The sequence below is a fragment of the Rhamphochromis longiceps genome, linkage group LG19, assembly GCF_057381845.1.
Source record: "Rhamphochromis longiceps isolate RC_006_pf linkage group LG19, R_longiceps_female_GT1.1, whole genome shotgun sequence".
Taxonomy (NCBI): Eukaryota; Metazoa; Chordata; class Actinopteri; order Cichliformes; family Cichlidae; genus Rhamphochromis; species Rhamphochromis longiceps.
In genome coordinates, this window is record NC_140575.1 from 7,985,096 (window position 1) to 8,002,414 (window position 17,319).

The window sequence follows — 17,319 nt, forward strand, 5'->3', positions numbered from 1 at the left end:
GCTCGTCGTGTTCAATTTAAGGACATCAGAGCTCATAATCTTCCAGGTAGCTGCAGACCAGACCAGCCTTACAAAAATCAAAGGTGGTCACATTTGAGTTTTTGTAAATGTAGAAAAGTCAAACTCTTGAGTTTAATAGGCTAATAATATGCCGTACTTCACAAAAAGTACAGGCTGCTCTCAGAAACAATAACAAGGACCATTTTTATTTATTAGATAATTTGAACAAAGTGCAGAGAACAGAAAAATTAGAATAAAACATTTTGGTGTGACTGCCCTCCACCTCGTCACAGTTTTTCCCCAGTTCTGGAAGTTTCAATCTCTGGAGGAGCTTTCAACAGTGTGAAGAAATAACTCACTCTTATGGCCACTTGACAAATAATATTTTTACAGAAAGGTGTAATATACACTCGCCACTTTATCTTCTAGTTCTGGGCTGGACCCTCTCCATGCATGTCTGCAAAGATTCAACAAAGTTGGTGCAAACATTCCTCACAGAGCTTGGTCCATATTGAGCAGTTGTTGTCATGCAGTTGCTGTCAGCTCCACACCCATGAGGATAACCTCTCATTACATTACACCACTGCCAGCCTGATCCGCTGATACAAATCAGTCCCCGCTTTCATGTTCTTTATACCAAATTCCGACTCTACCATCCAAATGTCGCAGCACAAATCAAACCTGAGCAGACTGGGCCGTTTTCCTGACCTTCTATGGTCTAATTTTGTTGAGCCTGTGTGAATTACAGCCTCAGTTTCCAGTTCTTAACCCACAGATGTGACACCTGGTGTGGTCTGCTGCTGTGAAGTCCATATGCTACAAGGTTTGACATGTTGTACTCCAGAGATGCTCTTCCCTGGCTGTAATGAGTGGTTATTTGAGTTTCTGTTGCCCTTCTATCAGCGTGAAGAAGTCTAGCTGTCCTTTTTGACATCAACGAGGCATTTTTGCCCAGAGATCTGCTGCTATCTAGACATTTTCCTACGTTTGGACCATTCTGTGAATCTGAGCTGCCTAACATAAATGCAGCGAGTTGCTGTTATATGATTGGCTATGATTGCCATGCGCTACAGAGAAGTTCAACAGGTATACTGCATGAAGGGATAAATGAGTGTATACAGCTTTTCATTTGAGGGGATTTAAACTTCTTTAATAATTTACCAGCAGACATCCTCCAGCTTCTTTTCCCTGTTATTAAATCTATAGTGAACATTTCTGGTTTTTACAATATGTGAAAGGTATGACACACCTGATTCAGCATTTTTATAACACGGCTCACAGTAAACAGAGTAAAGTGGAGCTCAAATACCTATAGCAGGAGCGTTGATGCAAAGTTCTCTGGCCAGAACGAGAAACGTTCTTCCCAACACGTAGACGTTCACCTGTGGATGAGACAACCCAGGATGAGTAAACGATGTTATTCAGCAGACGTAAAGTACCTCGCACTGCCAGGAAAAGTGTATCTATTGAGTCCAGGAGCCATTAAATCCATTCAAAGCCACTTAAAGAATTATAGTAGAGTGCGATTAAGCACACTATCAGGATATGAAATAAGGCCGTTGCATCACCGGCGGGACAAGTGTTCTGGTTACATAATTGACCTGAAGGTTGCAGAACATCACGCTTCAATATGTCTGTGATTTGGAACTGTAGACTCATCTCTAATGAAAACACCTGCAGCTGCACTCGCTGTGCCCGCATGTTTTGGTTTCTCTGCTCGGTCCGGACAGTCCTGACTTTTCCTCACTCTGAACAGCCCAGAAAATAGTGGCGCTTTAGCTTGTTGTGATGAACTCATCGAATTTTAAAAGCAACTTAAATATCTTCGTCACTGATGATTAAGAAAGCCCCTTAGAGACTTCTAGATTTACAAATAAAGCACAACAACTGAATAATCTGACTGGTTCATGTTAAAGTGAAGGCAACTGCTGGTAGCAGACTTGTTTTAGCTTCTCAAATGTGACGATTTGCTGTTCATCTTTGTTTTAAATGACAGTAAATTGACCATCTTTGGCATCTGAACTGATTGGCAGCCAAAATAAATCATGTGAAGATAAAAATTTTACCTTTTTTTGCATCAAAACTGACACGATTCCATAAATAATTTGTATAAACCCTAATCTAGTGAATTTTGTAATTTTATTCTGGCCAACTTTTATTTTTTAAGGCTGCATCACTTGTGTCACTTTGAAAAGTTGTGTTTGCATGTTTCTCTGCAGCACTGTGTGAAAGCAGACCTGCGTAGATGAGCACAAGCATACGATGCAGAACTTAGAGTGTGCGTATAAGTACTTTAACATGATTCGCAGCAGTGGAGGACAACACAACACAAAGTCCGACCAGTCATTTCCCGTCCCCAAACAATTCTCACGAGACAACAGTTGCCTCACAATGCTGTGTATTGTAAGGTAGAAACCCGATAACACAGCAAAAACACCAACAAACAACCTCTGTGAGCAAGCAGTTGGTGACAGTGGGAAGGAAAAACTCCCTTTCAATAGGAAGAAACATCCTGCAGAACCAGGCTCAGGCTGGAGTGTCTGCTGCAACCAGTTGTGGGTGAGGGGAGGAAAACTCCAGGGATTTGTGTCTCCTCCTGGGATCTTTACACATTCACCTAACAAGTGAAAGTCATAAAATATGAAGTATATCTTACTTGTTAAAACCATACAACTAGTTTTGTGTCAATTGCGTTCTACGTTATTGAATAAGTAAACTTGCCGGTCACTGGACTGCAAAAATCAGTGCTTGATGCTTGATAAACTGGGGCTGATGCATTTTCCTATTCAAACTTTCTGGAAGAGGATCTGATAAGAAATCCCTTGTGCGGTTAAAACTAGGCTGAGCAGCAAACTAGAAACCAGGTTTGTCAAAGGAAGAGAGGTAACAGGAGGTGAATGGTGCTGTGTGTCATCAGGGTTATCTCACAGGAACCTCCCATCACAGATGTTTCATTGTGTTTGACCCCACAACATCTCCAGAAGGCTCAGCAGTTAAAAAAAAAGGGGGTTGGGGGTGCCCCCACCCACCCCCTACTTTATCTGAAAGGATCTGATGATGGATACTGTTGCATAACAAAGCCACGAGGCTGCACATCTATCATCTCTTAACGAATTAACAGCACTGCAGCCTGGAATTAAATTCTGCTCTGGCTGAAATTTGAAGGAGGCGGCAGTGAAAGCTGCAGGATCAGGTCGTGAACTCGGGTCACTTCTCTGTCATTCCTTCAGACCAACTCTCCCGAGAACACGGGGAGGGGGGAGTAAAACGAGGAGGTTTTAGGAACAGACAGACGGACTCTTGCTCAAGGCCTCCCCTGGTGTCGAGCAGGGGCAGATGCTGCTTTGCTATTCTGGGAAGTTGATTCCAGCGAGGAATTTCTACATGAAAGCAGAAATAGAGGAGCAGGAGGAAGTGGAACAAGTGCAGTCACCACTGTGTGACTGATAAAACGCCATCTTCGCCATCATTAATACTACGATATACAGAGTCACACCGACTCCTCAGAGTAATCTGCACAAGAATATGAAACAGTAAGGAGCCAACCTCATTTCAATGATGACATAAACAGCACAAAAACACAGTGTGCTTGATCTGCCCAGCACCAAACACCAATCAGAGTTAGAGAAGAGCTGGTGAAGCTTTAGCACCTTAAGAACAGGCGTTTTTCTCCGGAGCTGGAAAACATTAAAACCGGAGCTAACAGAGTGTCAATATAAGGATGTATCTTCATCAAATATTGTTTTTCTACTGGATACAGAAAAACTACAAATAACCAGCTGTTTGCAAGCTCAATACATCATTGCTATTTCTTGTTGTGATTGACAAAAGCTCACAAGTTTATATTTTATATCTGGGTCCTGTTTTTGTGCATGTAATAACACCGTGCCGAACAGGTCATTTTTAGAAGCAAAAATGGAAACTCGTGACCCAAACTGCCCGCTGTACACATCTATCACAGTTTTCAGACCCCCGTCCCCTGATTGGAGCTGTGCACCGTGTTCCTGTGCAGAGAGATTTATTACCGGAGGCACTCTCAATTTCAGCTGGACTCATAAAGTAGTTTGTTTTTGCCTATTTATACTTGCTTGCTGGATTTGCCACTTTATTAAAACTTTTAATTAATCAGAAGTCTCGAGGTGGCTGAAAAGCACACAATTATTTTTACAATGTGTACACGCTGCACTGTAAGACAGGAACCGAGAGTCACACTGTTTCTATAATCTGTTGAAGAATGAAAAAGAACGAAGAGATTGCAAACATTTCACGCAATTTTGGAAACTTTGTTCTGTATGATGCACAAGATGCAGATATATCCTAAAAATAAGTGTTAGAACTGTCAATCGTCTATTACGCAGAACATCGTGATGTAAACAGTCATCACAGACAAGTGACATTCACTCATGTGGTCTGAACGTTACATTCGAGTCACGCCTGAGACTTTAAAGTTCAGCAGTGGCTGAACCTGAGAACCTGAGGAGTAAACAATCTCCTCTCCATCGAAGCGTTAAATCAAACTTTCCACGGTCAAAGTTCAACCCCCAGCACCCCACAATCAAAACTACTGCGTGGTTACCTGATACGTCACAGTTCAACAGGTGGACACAGTGATTGGGGCTTTAGAGGGGAACAGCTTTCAATTAAAGAGCTCCTGATGTGGTTCGTATGACTGAAGGCAGCTCCTCTGACAAGCCTGAGGATAAACAGCTCTTTGATAAAGTTGAAAGCTACAAAGGCAAACAGCTGCTGTCAGCAGGTCTGCATGTCTTTATACCACAAACAATGGAACTGGGCAAATGGCAAGTTTGCTTAATGATCCCAAACCGATTGTTAACCAGGATCCCAGACTGAAATCTTAGCACAAAGTTTAGCAGCTGAAACCAATCAAACATAACATTTTGAGCACTCACAGGTAAAGTGAATAACACGGATTATCTCTTCATTATGCCACCTGTTAGTCAGTGGGATATATTAGGGGGGGAGTTAGTCCTCAGAAGCAGGAAAAATAGGGAAGCGTAAGGATTTAAGCGAGTTTGACGAGGCGGCTGGGTCAGAGCATCTCAAAAACTGCAGCTGGGGGTTCCCAGTCTGCAGAGGTCAGTATCTATCAATAAGCGATCCAAGGAAGGAACAGTGGTGACCCTGGACATGTGAGGCTCGCACCTTCAGGGGTCCAGTGGAGTCCATGTCTTGATGGTTCAGGACTGTTTTGGCAGCAAAATGTGGGCCAACATAATATTACGCAAGTGTACAGAATGTTCTGCCTGATTGGTCTATAAGACAATAAATATATGACAACCCACAGCATCCTAAAAAGCACTCAAAGGATCATCTTTGTCTGCGTCCCTGTAGCCCTGAGGGCCAAAAGCCAGACTAGCAACTCAAATGCATTTGTTCATGAAGAACAACACTCACTGGGATCAGGAATGATTCAATTTCATGTTACCACCAACTGGCAAACATCTGGTGTGGTGACACTCCCCCAAAGACTGACGAAGCATCCAAATAGTGCGGAGGTCACCACCCAAAGCACCTGTTGCACAAAACTCTGCATGTGTGCAAAGATATAGCTCTCACATGAAAGAAACATCTGAACCACTCAATTAATGACCAACATGCTAAACTGCCATAACGTCAGCTGGATGCAAAGGCAGCTGGTATCGATCCGACCCTCAGCAATGGAGTCTCTCCGTTTAAGCAGCTTTGAGAAAACAGCCTAAGACAGACAAAGCTGACCATTCACCCAAACAATGCTAGGAAGACCAAGTGGTCTGGGTGTGGATCCATAAAAAGTGATTGGTAGAGTAGAACACACCCCACCGCCCCAGCAGCAGCAGCTACAGCCACATTTCTCAGCATTAATAACCCCACAACCCCACCCACCTAAAATCCAATACAAATCCATTCCCAACCCCCAAATGCCAGGGTGGTGCTGGTGGTGGGGGAGGGGTGGACGGCTCCTCCAGGACAGCTGGGTGTATAAAAATAAAAGCCCCCGACCAGCTGTGACTGTGAGAAATGTCCCATCCTCACCAACACCACACCCCTGACTCACTGTGAATTAAATACGCAGACAAATGGAGGGCTTACTAAATTTATACACATGCAGACGAGAAAGATTTAATCACACGAGGGAAAGCGTGAGTGCAGGAGCAGCTAGGGAGACCTGCACTATGGGAGGAGTGGTAGAAGGTAGTGTGTTTAATTGGTTTGCTTGAACAGGGTTGGGCCTTAAGACGCATCAAAGTGAGAAAGACATTTTTATCCAAGTTATTTCATTCTAACAGTTTTTAATAGGGATTTACAGCAGATTTCATGAAAGAATACAAGAAATATGGTCTAATATAAACAGTCTAATCAACTCAGAGTTTAAATCGAACTGATGTGGACATTTTTACCCTATTTTGTTCTAAAGACCAAAGAATTCACTGATAATATGAAAAAAAACAAAAACAAATCAATCAATCATCCAATATAGACGTAGTAAAACTTACCTGCAGAATATCACTGAGGTCCAAGAGCATGTCTGAGAAAAACCAGGTCAAGGACACTAAATGTTCAGGTCATGATTTGTATTTTTCCAAACAGTCAAACAGAAGAAGAGCCAGGCTGTCATCGTTTTTAGGTGATCTTGAACAACAGTTCTCCAGGTTCTCTGAAGGTCTTTACTTTTGACGTCGGCTGTTTTTCCCACTCATTTTCACTCAAGTCCTTGTACATTACATTTCAAAATGTTTGTTAAGCAACTTAAAAGATTGACCTCTGAGTCATTCAAGCATAAAACAAACAAACAAAAAGTTATGTACTCAGTGGATGAGCCAGAGTTTTATCTACATATAACAGCATATTTAGCAAAGAGCTGAGGTTAAATGACACTTTGTTACTGTTTCTTTGGTAAACACCAACATGTTAGTATTTTCTGCAGTCCTAAAAATCTCTTTAGGGCAGATAAACAGTATTTGAAATCATGTCATATCCTGACAGATGCATTTGGCCTTTCAGTTGATTCATCTACCGTTTGCTGAAGCCTCATCAGAAAGGGTCTCAGTAAAAGGATGGCTGTCAAAGTAATTCGTAAAGAAAGAAATGAAGCAATCAAAATTACACAAGAACTGGAATGAAAATCTGTGGCAAAAATGTCCAATTTGTGATGAACAAAAATGAGATGTTTTGCTTCAAATTAACTTCAATATACATGAAGGAAAGAGACAGGACAGCCATCAGCAGGCTACAGCCATCTGTAAAACACGGTAGAAGCTCTGTCATGGTTTGGGTCTATATTTCAGTCTGGTGCTGGAGCTCATGACAAAACTTCTGTAATTATTAATGCAGAAGAGATCCATCAGATACCATCTAATAGCATCTGAATGACAACTTTGTTTTTCAGGATGACAATGATCCCAAACCAGTGCTAATGCACTGAAAGCCAACCTGGATAGAACAAAATAACACAGCAAAACTCACCAGAGCCCAGAGCCCAACATCACTGTGGCAGTGTGGAATCATTTTAATAGAACAAATAAAAAGGTAGCCAGCACCCTCTAGGAAGCCCGAAGAACCATTTTCATGATTTTCAAGCTTGTCTGAATTACAGAAACTCTATTTTTGTCTTATAAATGTGTATTTTTGAGCTTTTTAACTACACCTAGTCCCCATCCTCCTGAAATGTAAAGAAATGATGGGTGGTTCAAGAGTTTTGCACAGTACTATGAATATAAAGACAGTTTTATAGATCCCCCCCCCTACCCACCCACGAAACTAAGCGCAGGTAGATTTCCTGATTGTATGACTTTGCACATGCTCAGAGGGCACCAGCATAACCTTAACGACCAAATTAAAATTCAGTGAACACAAATCAAATGACACCTAAGTGTCACTTTTAACCAGGCGACTCTTCAACAACAATAATAAGGGATTGCATTTATATAGCGCTTTTCGAGACCCTTAAAGCACTTTTACAATTTCACTATTCATTCATTCATTCACACACTGGTGGATGCAGCTACAGTTGTAGCCACAGCTGCCCTGGGGCAGACTGACAGAGGCGAGGCTGCCATATCGCGCCATCGGCCCCTCTGGCCATCACCAGTAGGCGGTAGGTGAAGTGTCAACGACCGAGACTGTCCAAGCCGGGGCTCGACCTGCCAACCTTCTGATTACAAGACGAACTGCCAACTCTTGAGCCACGATCGCCCAATAGGCCTGACAAAAAGACACAACATGCCTGACCAGGGTCTGGATAGCTTGTCCTCCCAGTGCCCGACCAGCTTGAACACACTGGTCTCTATGGCGACAGGTGCACCTGTCTCCAGGCTGCCTATGTGGATTAGCGGGGCTCCTCTGAAAAAGACCGCACAATGGAATTAGCAGCAGTGCAGATGAAATGCAAAAAGATAATCCCGGCACATCCCGTCTGGAAAGTGCAGATGATTCCATTAATCAGGAAAATAAAGAGCAGCAGGTCCTTCAACACATCTGGACCGTGGGGTGAGGGGGCTACTTAGATCTTATACAACAGCAGGAGATATTTAATCCTCTGATCTCCCCCCTCCTCCCCCGTTACACATCTTAGTGGCTCTTATAATATTTCACATCAGTCACAAGTCCGTACTTATATTAAACAGCATTTGATTGCAGCAGCCATTCCTGTTAATGCTGGTCAATAATTCTTCTTAATGCATTTTGCCTCTAAATTTGCAGCCCTCAGACCTGATGTTTAACTATGAAATTGAGAAGTTGAGATACCTTGGGTTGGGGTGGGGGACATAAACCCTGGCCGATCAATTCAGTGTTATTTTTAAACTCAACAACGACACCAAAGCTTAAAGACAGGTCCATAAAGAAAAGATTTTCCCACTTTGCCCTGACCTCAATCAATCAGCACCTTTGGGATGAACTGGAGCACAAGCTGTGAGTCAGACCTCATCAGCCAACATCACTGTTGGACCCCATTATTGCCCCTGTGGCTGAATGGGAGCAAATCTCAGCTACAAAAACCTGCTGAAAGCCTGAAACACCAAGAGAGTGGAGGAGCAACAGATTAATGCGCGTGGTTTGGACATGAGATGCCCTGCAAAACCAAAAGAACTGAGTAGACTGCTGTGCAAAATAAAACAGGTAAAGGCTGTTGTTGTTGTTTCACACCAGACGCTTTATGGAAATGACCGCCCGTTTGTGTGTCTCTAACTGTAATTATCTGGCAAAAAAATGATCACACCAGGTACCATTTCCAAAAATAACAGTCCGAGCAGTTTTGAGGACAGACCGCCTTAAAAGAGGTAAAAAGACCCAAAGTTTCTGGAGCAAGATCAGAGAGGCGGTGTGATGCAGCCAGGAGGCGGCTGTGGCTGCAGAGTAATTGCCCTACTTTCTGAGTGTGGCCACTCTCAGAAGGACACACTCAGAGGTCCATCAACATGTAAGAAGAGACTGTATTCAGCTGCAGTGAAAGAAGTTAATGATGGTAAAAGGCTTAAATAAATTCTGTATAATTTTATCATTTAAAACCTTGTTTTTGTTTTATTTCAGTAAAAACCTGGTCCTTAGTGCAAGACTCCAGTTCATCCACCGTCAGAAGCAAGCCATTTTAATGCCAACCGTATGTAAGGCCATCCTCCCTTAAAGTAGCTTTCTTCTACTCGCAGATCGCTCTGTTAGGCACGTCCCTTCTCAGTGACATCATACAGAACCAAGAGACAAGGCTAAAGATCCAAGGTCAAGATGGATTGGACACATGCAGAGGAGGGACAGTGGATATAACTGGACAAAAGATGTCAAAGATGGATCTTACAGGCAGGAGGAAAAGTAGAAGACAGAGAAGGGTCATGGATATACTGAGAGCACAACAGGATGCTAAGCATAGGATGAGATGGAGGCAGATGATTCACCACAGTGAAGAAGAAGCATAACATAAACAAGAAGTTTATGGGAAACTACAGAATTATGAGACAGCAGGAAAACTGAAAATAGAAAGAATGTATTGAAGGAAGATCAGAAAGACAAATAGAAAATTCACAACACATGAACGATCGGTGAGCGTCTGAAAATGGATGAATGATCCCAACAGTGTGGCCGCTCCTCGTAAATTAAACCCCAGGTTTGACGGATGTTTCCCTTTTTTACCCCACTCTCCTTCTCCTTCCGTCTTTGTCCTCATCCTCCCCTGCGACAACATTACAGAATCACCCAGCTGTGGAAAAGGAAGCGAGCGGAGCTATTTTTACCCCAGTGACACTCTTCAAAACATGCACAAACAGACAGGCCTGCGCCAACACGCGCGCACACACACAAACACAAAAGCCCAGCAAACAATGCAGCAGGAATGCATTACACCCTGCTCGCCTCTTTTCATTAGGCAAACCTATCGCGGCCGTTCTGTGCAGCAGTTACATAACGCAATCACCCTCGGAGGTGAAGTGAGTCAGGAGTGAACCCACACTGAGAGCAGAAAATAAATAAATAAAGAGCTTCTGTGCTTATGAAAAAAGGATGAACCAAAAAGTCCCATTATCCCGATGATGACACATCACTCTCGACTTCAATAAGCTGCCGTTAGCGCTGTATGAAACATTTAGAAAGGCGGTGACAGGCGGCCCGGCCTCCGCAGGCTCACATCAAAAGCAACCTGCTGGCTTTATTGTGCCACCCTCCATCGGTATAAAAGGCGGGTTTGCAAATTTAACTTGCAACTTTGTCTCAGCTAATACTGAACATCTGCTCAACCGCTGCAGGAGGAGCGCAATAGAAAGGAAAGGGTTCCCTGGTGCATGCAGGAAAAGCAGCTCGGTTATGGAGGAAACTTCTTTGATCAGGCTTCCCCTCAGAGAGCATTCTTCATTACATTCATTTAAACCAACACACACAGGCAGATGGCTAACTTGCCAGCTTGACACACTTCAAATTTATCATTCTAGTTCAACTCAGCCTGATGTAGTTCCCATTAATCTCTCAATTTTGGCTCTCGGAGTCATGCTAATTTGCATTCCTTGACCCTACACATCAGACAGACACACTTACAGTCTAGAAAGTCAGCTAGCAAACAAAACTACAAAGCTGATGTTTAAGGCAGATGGTGTATTGAGTGGTGAGACCGAGAACTATTTTCTGTTGCGAAAGAGGGACACATATCTGTTTGCCATGAGACAATCGCTTAAAAGATGCCAGATATATGGCACCGCGGACACGTAACACAAGCAGTAAGAGGCATGCAGAACAATATGTTTTGTGTGTTTCTTCTAAGAAGGGACAGAGCTGTGAAGGCAAGCTTCATCCATAAAACAGGATGAAGCACAGCATCGCCATGGTAGGCCATTCAGAGGGTGACTTTCATATAAACACGGGCAAAGACCTTCAATTTGCTGATACTTAATCATTATTTTGCTCTTATATCCAGATGTATTTTCTTTGCAAATGCTCCATAAAAACATTTAGACAAGTGAAATAATGCAGTCGAGCAGGATATGTAAAAGGAACCTATGCTGGACATTTTATCTTATTATTCTGAGCAGAAAGGATACGCGGCGTTCCCTCGGTTCGGCAGACCATGTAGATGCAGGCGGCGATGACGTGGGAGGCTTTGCGGCCACGGGTCAGGTGTTTGATGAGTGCCATCTTGTAGAAGTTCAAAGCTGTGTCCATATGGTGCTGGTTCATCTGTAGCTGGTTCCCCACGATGTTGATGTGCTGTTTCGCTGGGGACACAAACAGACAGACATCAGCTCACAGAAACAAAGAAAAGTACAAGAGTTCTGCAACCTGCAGACTTTTAGGATCGATACAGAAAAGAAGAAAAACAAGTTTCAGGGGAGAGCTCAGCGTGTGACTGCAAGGTTTGTCTCCTGCCTGCATGAGTGCGCCCAGAAGCTGTCATGGAAAATAATTCTTGCATATTGGAAGCTTTGACCTGATGATGACGACATGTGATTCAATAAATTTACAGGGAGAATTTCATGGAAGTCCAAGTGATTTTTTCCAAAGAAATCTGACATATATCATCTATGACTATCCAAGAAGATTTAGTTGAAATGTAAGTGAGAGATGGACACGTGGAGAGTTAGTTTCTTTTCTGTGGATGTGTTTAAGAAGCAAACCATCACATCCAAAGAAAAACATGCCCTCCATACTCGCCTCATTTTAGGTTTATTATGACAGCAAAAATCGCTTCGGCGTCTTCTGGAAAAAAAATTCAGAAAGCTGTTACAATTAAGGGCATCATCCAAAAACAGTAACACACTCCAGCATCCATTCAACCAAAAACAATAAAGTATACCAATCAGACCCAGTTTAAAGTCGGATATAACTCCCAGATCTAAAAAGTAAAGACAACAATGGTGCCCAAACCTTCCATTCTTTTACAGGAGACTATGGGCAAAAAGTCCATCGGCTCCATTCCTGATGATTTTAAAGGCTCACTCACTCATTTAATCATATTTAACAGAACATTATGTTCATTTTTTTACATTTTGGTCATTCTAAAGTGGCGTACACACAGAAAGCTATTCATCTGTCATGCATCATTCTGTGGCTGATGCTCATACCAAGCTCCTATTGCCTCAGTACCTCTCTAATGAATATACCATGCTGGAATATGTCAATCAGTGATACACTGAGCCCATAAACCCTTCAGTCACTTGCCTCAACAACTAGAAAAGTTTAATTCAGAATTTACCCACTGTGCATCACCAGGAGTTATTTTGCCCACAGTTGCTTAAGCTCAGCAACTGTCATCAACTTTCTCTAGCAACTCAACATGGGCCTGAATTCCATGGTCATTTGGGCTTTTCATGATTTCTCTGGACTTTTATTTTACCAGGATGGAATAATTGCACGACATACATCTTTGATGCCTTTAAATATATACTGTACATACATTCACTTAAATATTTTAAGCGGTGTTCAAGGTTCTACGGTTTCTTATCTTAATGAGGCTCAGTGTTAACTTTGTGTTACCTTTTGATCATAATTGTGATTGTAATTGACAACAACTGGTAGTTTATCTTCACCAGAATGAATCAGATTTGTTTGACAGCATTCACTGGACCAATGCAGGGAACAATGAAAAAGTCCAAGGAACTCAATCAAGATCTAAGAAAGCGAACTGTAGATTTACACAAAGATCTCTCGAGCCATTTCTAAACAACTTCAGATTCCTAGATCAGTTTAAACAACTGTATATAAGTGCAAGTTACTCAGATGTGTCACCACTTTGCCAACGTCTGGATGAACCCAAACTGCCAGCCTCAGATTAGAGGAAGTTGTTTATAATGTTCAGGGAAAAACCCAGAAATTCCATGGACTGAAAGTGCCGGCCAAGAAAGAAGCTCCAAAATCAACTCTTTCAAACTCGACCTAAATTTGCAGCTGTCCATATGGACGACCTTTGCGACAAGCATTTTAAGGACATCCAGGATATAAAAAAAATTTTTTTTTTGAAAAACATGGCAAGAGAAAAAATGCTCAGCTCAAGGCTCCATAACAGGACTTTGCAAATCAATGGGTGACGTCACAGACGCTAGATCCATCCACTATACCGTATATGATAAATCCAAGCAGAACCCTATATGGCAATAATAATCCTTTAGGGAACAGCCTCCCCCAGTAGTACAAGGTGTTGTTTGTTCCGTCTTCCTCACATCAGCCCCAAGCGCTTGGGGCAGATGGCTGACCTGAGCCTGGCTCTGATGAAGGTTTCTTCCTGTTTTAATCCTACTGTCGCCAAGTTCTTGCTCAAAGGGGATCATCTGATTCTCTCTATTATTGTAGCGTTTTTTAAGTTTAAAGCATCTTGAGATGACTGTTATGATTTGGTGCTATATAAATAAAATTGAATTGAATTGAATTACCTCCTATAGGAAAACTAAACAACCCATCAGACAGTAAAACAACAGTCCATGTTCAGAGCAATAAAAAAAGCATTCTGTTAGCAGTTTGCTACATCAGTATGGTGGTAATTACACAAGCATCACTTTATGCCCAGCATCATCTACAAGCATGTCGGGGCACACACACCTGTAGAGAGGCAGACGGATTTCATTATACACACGTGTGCAAATGTAAATGGGCACACAAAGACCTGCATAACCACATCTTTACACGCAAATAACAGAAAAAACACGTTTTCCACAGCTCACTGCACGGACCAGTACAGGTGTAGCCACAGGTGGAGGCTCCAGAGAGACTTTATAATTACAGTGCTGCAATGCATTTCTGTGAGTTCGTGACCTTAGATAAACTCCACATGTCAAACATTCTCATGCACGCAACCAGATGTGTGTAACCTACTAAACTGAGTTGGGTGTCTGGGAATGTGAGAGACTCGGCTCATCGTGTCTCATCGTACTGCTCCAGCCTATGTCAACACGAGCTCGTCAGACATACGCATACCCCATCGCCGTCAGCCTAAACCACGTCTGGATGAGTGTTTGTGGTCTTGATCTCTTGCGTCACCAGCTCTAATAAAACTGTACGTGCTAGTTTGGCAGCAGAGAATTTTATGCACAAAATTGATTGTTGTGGCCTTAGTAAATCCGGTAGAATGAATAATCCTGGGTTATACGTCTTCTCCTATTATTTGACTAATCCTCCTACAATTCATGTGCAATAAATGCAGTATGTTTGTCTCTATGTGAGCTCCTGGATTAAGACGCTCACATGTAACTGCAACAGCTCTGCTTAGAGGCCTGACAGAGACGTTTGTTTCATTTCATTACAGTGTTATAGAACTGTGGCGGGAAAAAGGGTCAAATTTTGATCACCAAGTTTCTTATTTTACATAATTAAATGATGTTTAAATGTTTACTTTACAACATGGAGAGAACTGTAACGTTACTGTCAGGACAAAGTTTTCTACAAGATAAATGCGACAGCCGGGGTGGGAGGAAGTCTTTTACTACATCGCCAAAGCACCATCCTATTGTTAAGATGCCAATTGTTGTCCACAGAATAGATAATCGGGTGTAGGTAGCTGCTCTCTAAAGCTGTGTTTGCACAGATGTGGAGAGCCCTGTTTATTCACAGATAGAGGGCAAGTATGAGGAGAAAGGTTAGACCAACCGCTGAGCGCTGAGTCACAGTTAACCGTGTTCACATACAGGAACGGATGATTAACGCCACAGTAAGTAATTAGTGGACATAAGTGGACAGACAGCCAAAACAGGTAAAACAGCTTCTCCGACTATGATGGTTCATTTTACATCTAATTAAAGGTAACAGTAGAGTTATAGGATAGTTAGCCTAAGTTATTTAACAGTGAAAAAAGTACTCAAAAATATACAGTGATTAGTGCAATTACACATCAATTTGTTGGAAGACAAATTCACACATTCTCATGAACTTCGAAATAATCGAGTGAGCACCAGTTTGTGAAAGTCACCATGTTGCCCCGACATACATAAAACATGTTACATATGTGGTTAGAAACAAATCACAGTCACAAATCGCTCTTTCAAACTGTGACCATTTAACATTTGCCGTTTTCTCTCCTCTCTCAGTTGCACCTCTTCCTCCTGACCTAAAGCCTCACCTCCTGAACTTGTCAGGGCTCTAACACAAGTTCAAGTGGCAGGTTGCCCTGCAGTGGAATGAACCTGCCCCCCCGACCATATACACACACACACACACACACACACACACACACACACACACACAACACAGACATCACATGGGGATACAAGTCAGAGAACGGTTGCATTACAGAAAAAAAAAACACTGAAATGTACACTACAATGGGAAAGTGCAAGAGGAAAAAAAGAGACCTCTGCTCATGCTGGGCTATAGAGGACAGCATGAGAACAGGAAACAAAAACTCTGCACAGAAAGCAGATAAATGTCCACAGTACAACATTATGTTTACACCTGAAAACATGCATAAACATGTTTATTTATTCCTGATATTGTCGCAATCACTTATCATCAGCAGATCAGACATGCAATCCTCCAGTCTCTGGACACCTGAAAAGCAACAACAGCAGCTTGTTATTAGCTAACATTAGGCCCGAGTGTCCTCAAAATCCCACAATCCCTGTGATAAACAGTTTGGAACCAAAATATTTTTAAAATGGGGGCTGCCCCCCAATACAAGGTTTTAAAAAAGGGAAGAATAAGGCACTGAAGTTGTTGCATCCTTTGCGAAAATGTTCACTGCCATCCTCTCCAACCAAGTTTGCGTCACAGATAAGTAGGACAGAGTCTCAGGATGCAGCTTTAATTAGAGCTCTTCCTCACAGGTTAAAGTTAGATTACTGGCCTTTACCTCACTCTTCAGCTCAAACCCCCAAACACTCCGTAATCGGAGGCTCTAAATAAAAAAAATAAACACCACCTTATAACATTCACACCGACACAAACTGGGACACCCTGAAGGAGAGTGGCATTTACACATACATCTGATGGAACCATCCAGGGAGCTATAAATGCACTCCAGTCTGTTTTTCTTTTTAAAGAGGTAAGATAAGGACAGCAAAGACGAACATGTACACCGCTCAACAAAGTGAAGGAGATATAGGCCAGTTAAATCTTTCAGTGTCTCACTGACAGCCGTATTAAACCAAACACGGTGTTTGCAGTAAAGGAAGAAGAAGGCAGAAAATGTGACTGGACGTGCGATGCTGAAGTACAGACAGTCTGAATGAATGAAGAGTTCATTAATGGCAGATTGACTTTTTTAGAACTGGCCTGCATCGTTGTTACAATCAGACACGAAAGGTTCAAGAATATAACAACAAGGGATCTGATCCATCTAATCGCCCTTTTCTAGTTTTCTAAATCTCTTTTTTTGCTAGTTTTTCTCCTGTTGATTGGCTGTATGGAGGTTTCTCACGTGACACCATCCTCACATTGCTCAAGAGTTGTGAAGTGATACAACTACCAGTTGCACAAGGAAAATGTATTCCCACACATGCTGGTCAGTGGTTACTGGCTGTCATTGGAGGAAATTGGTTCCAAAGAGGGTGCTGCACCAAAAACCTTCTTGTGATTGCTTTTTGTTGCTAGCAGATTAGCGCTGCCACATGTAGTTTGCATGGAAGGCACCACTCAGTAACTACAAGCTAACTAGTGGAAAAAAGTGACGAGGTGTGACTCAAACTGGAAATAAAGAATATTCACATAAAAGCCAACTTGGTGTGCTGAAGCCAAAACATGAAAACAAACCCAAACACACTTGCAACACAGTAAAAGAGTATTTACATAGAAAAACACACATTTGGAACACTATCACTATCAGCCTCCGCAGTGTGGGAACATCTTGACAGCGAACAAAACAAAAGGCAGCCAACATCCAAAGAAGAGCTCTGAATTCCTTCAAGAAGCCTGACAGCTGAA

At 42.3% G+C, this 17,319-nt stretch overlaps 1 protein-coding gene across 1 annotated transcript in view; it reads right to left on the minus strand.

Moving 5' to 3' along the window:
• Nucleotides 1–17,319, minus strand: part of brf1a (BRF1 general transcription factor IIIB subunit a) — a 132,434-nt gene that overhangs the window by 104,869 nt on the left and 10,246 nt on the right. The window contains exons 4-6 of the mRNA XM_085392262.1: nt 11,517–11,690; nt 6,495–6,526; nt 1,310–1,382 (exon numbers count right to left, since the gene is read on the minus strand). Of these exons, the coding sequence (XP_085248388.1) occupies nt 1,310–1,382; nt 6,495–6,526; nt 11,517–11,690 (279 nt within the window). The remainder of the gene's footprint in view (nt 1–1,309; nt 1,383–6,494; nt 6,527–11,516; nt 11,691–17,319) is intronic.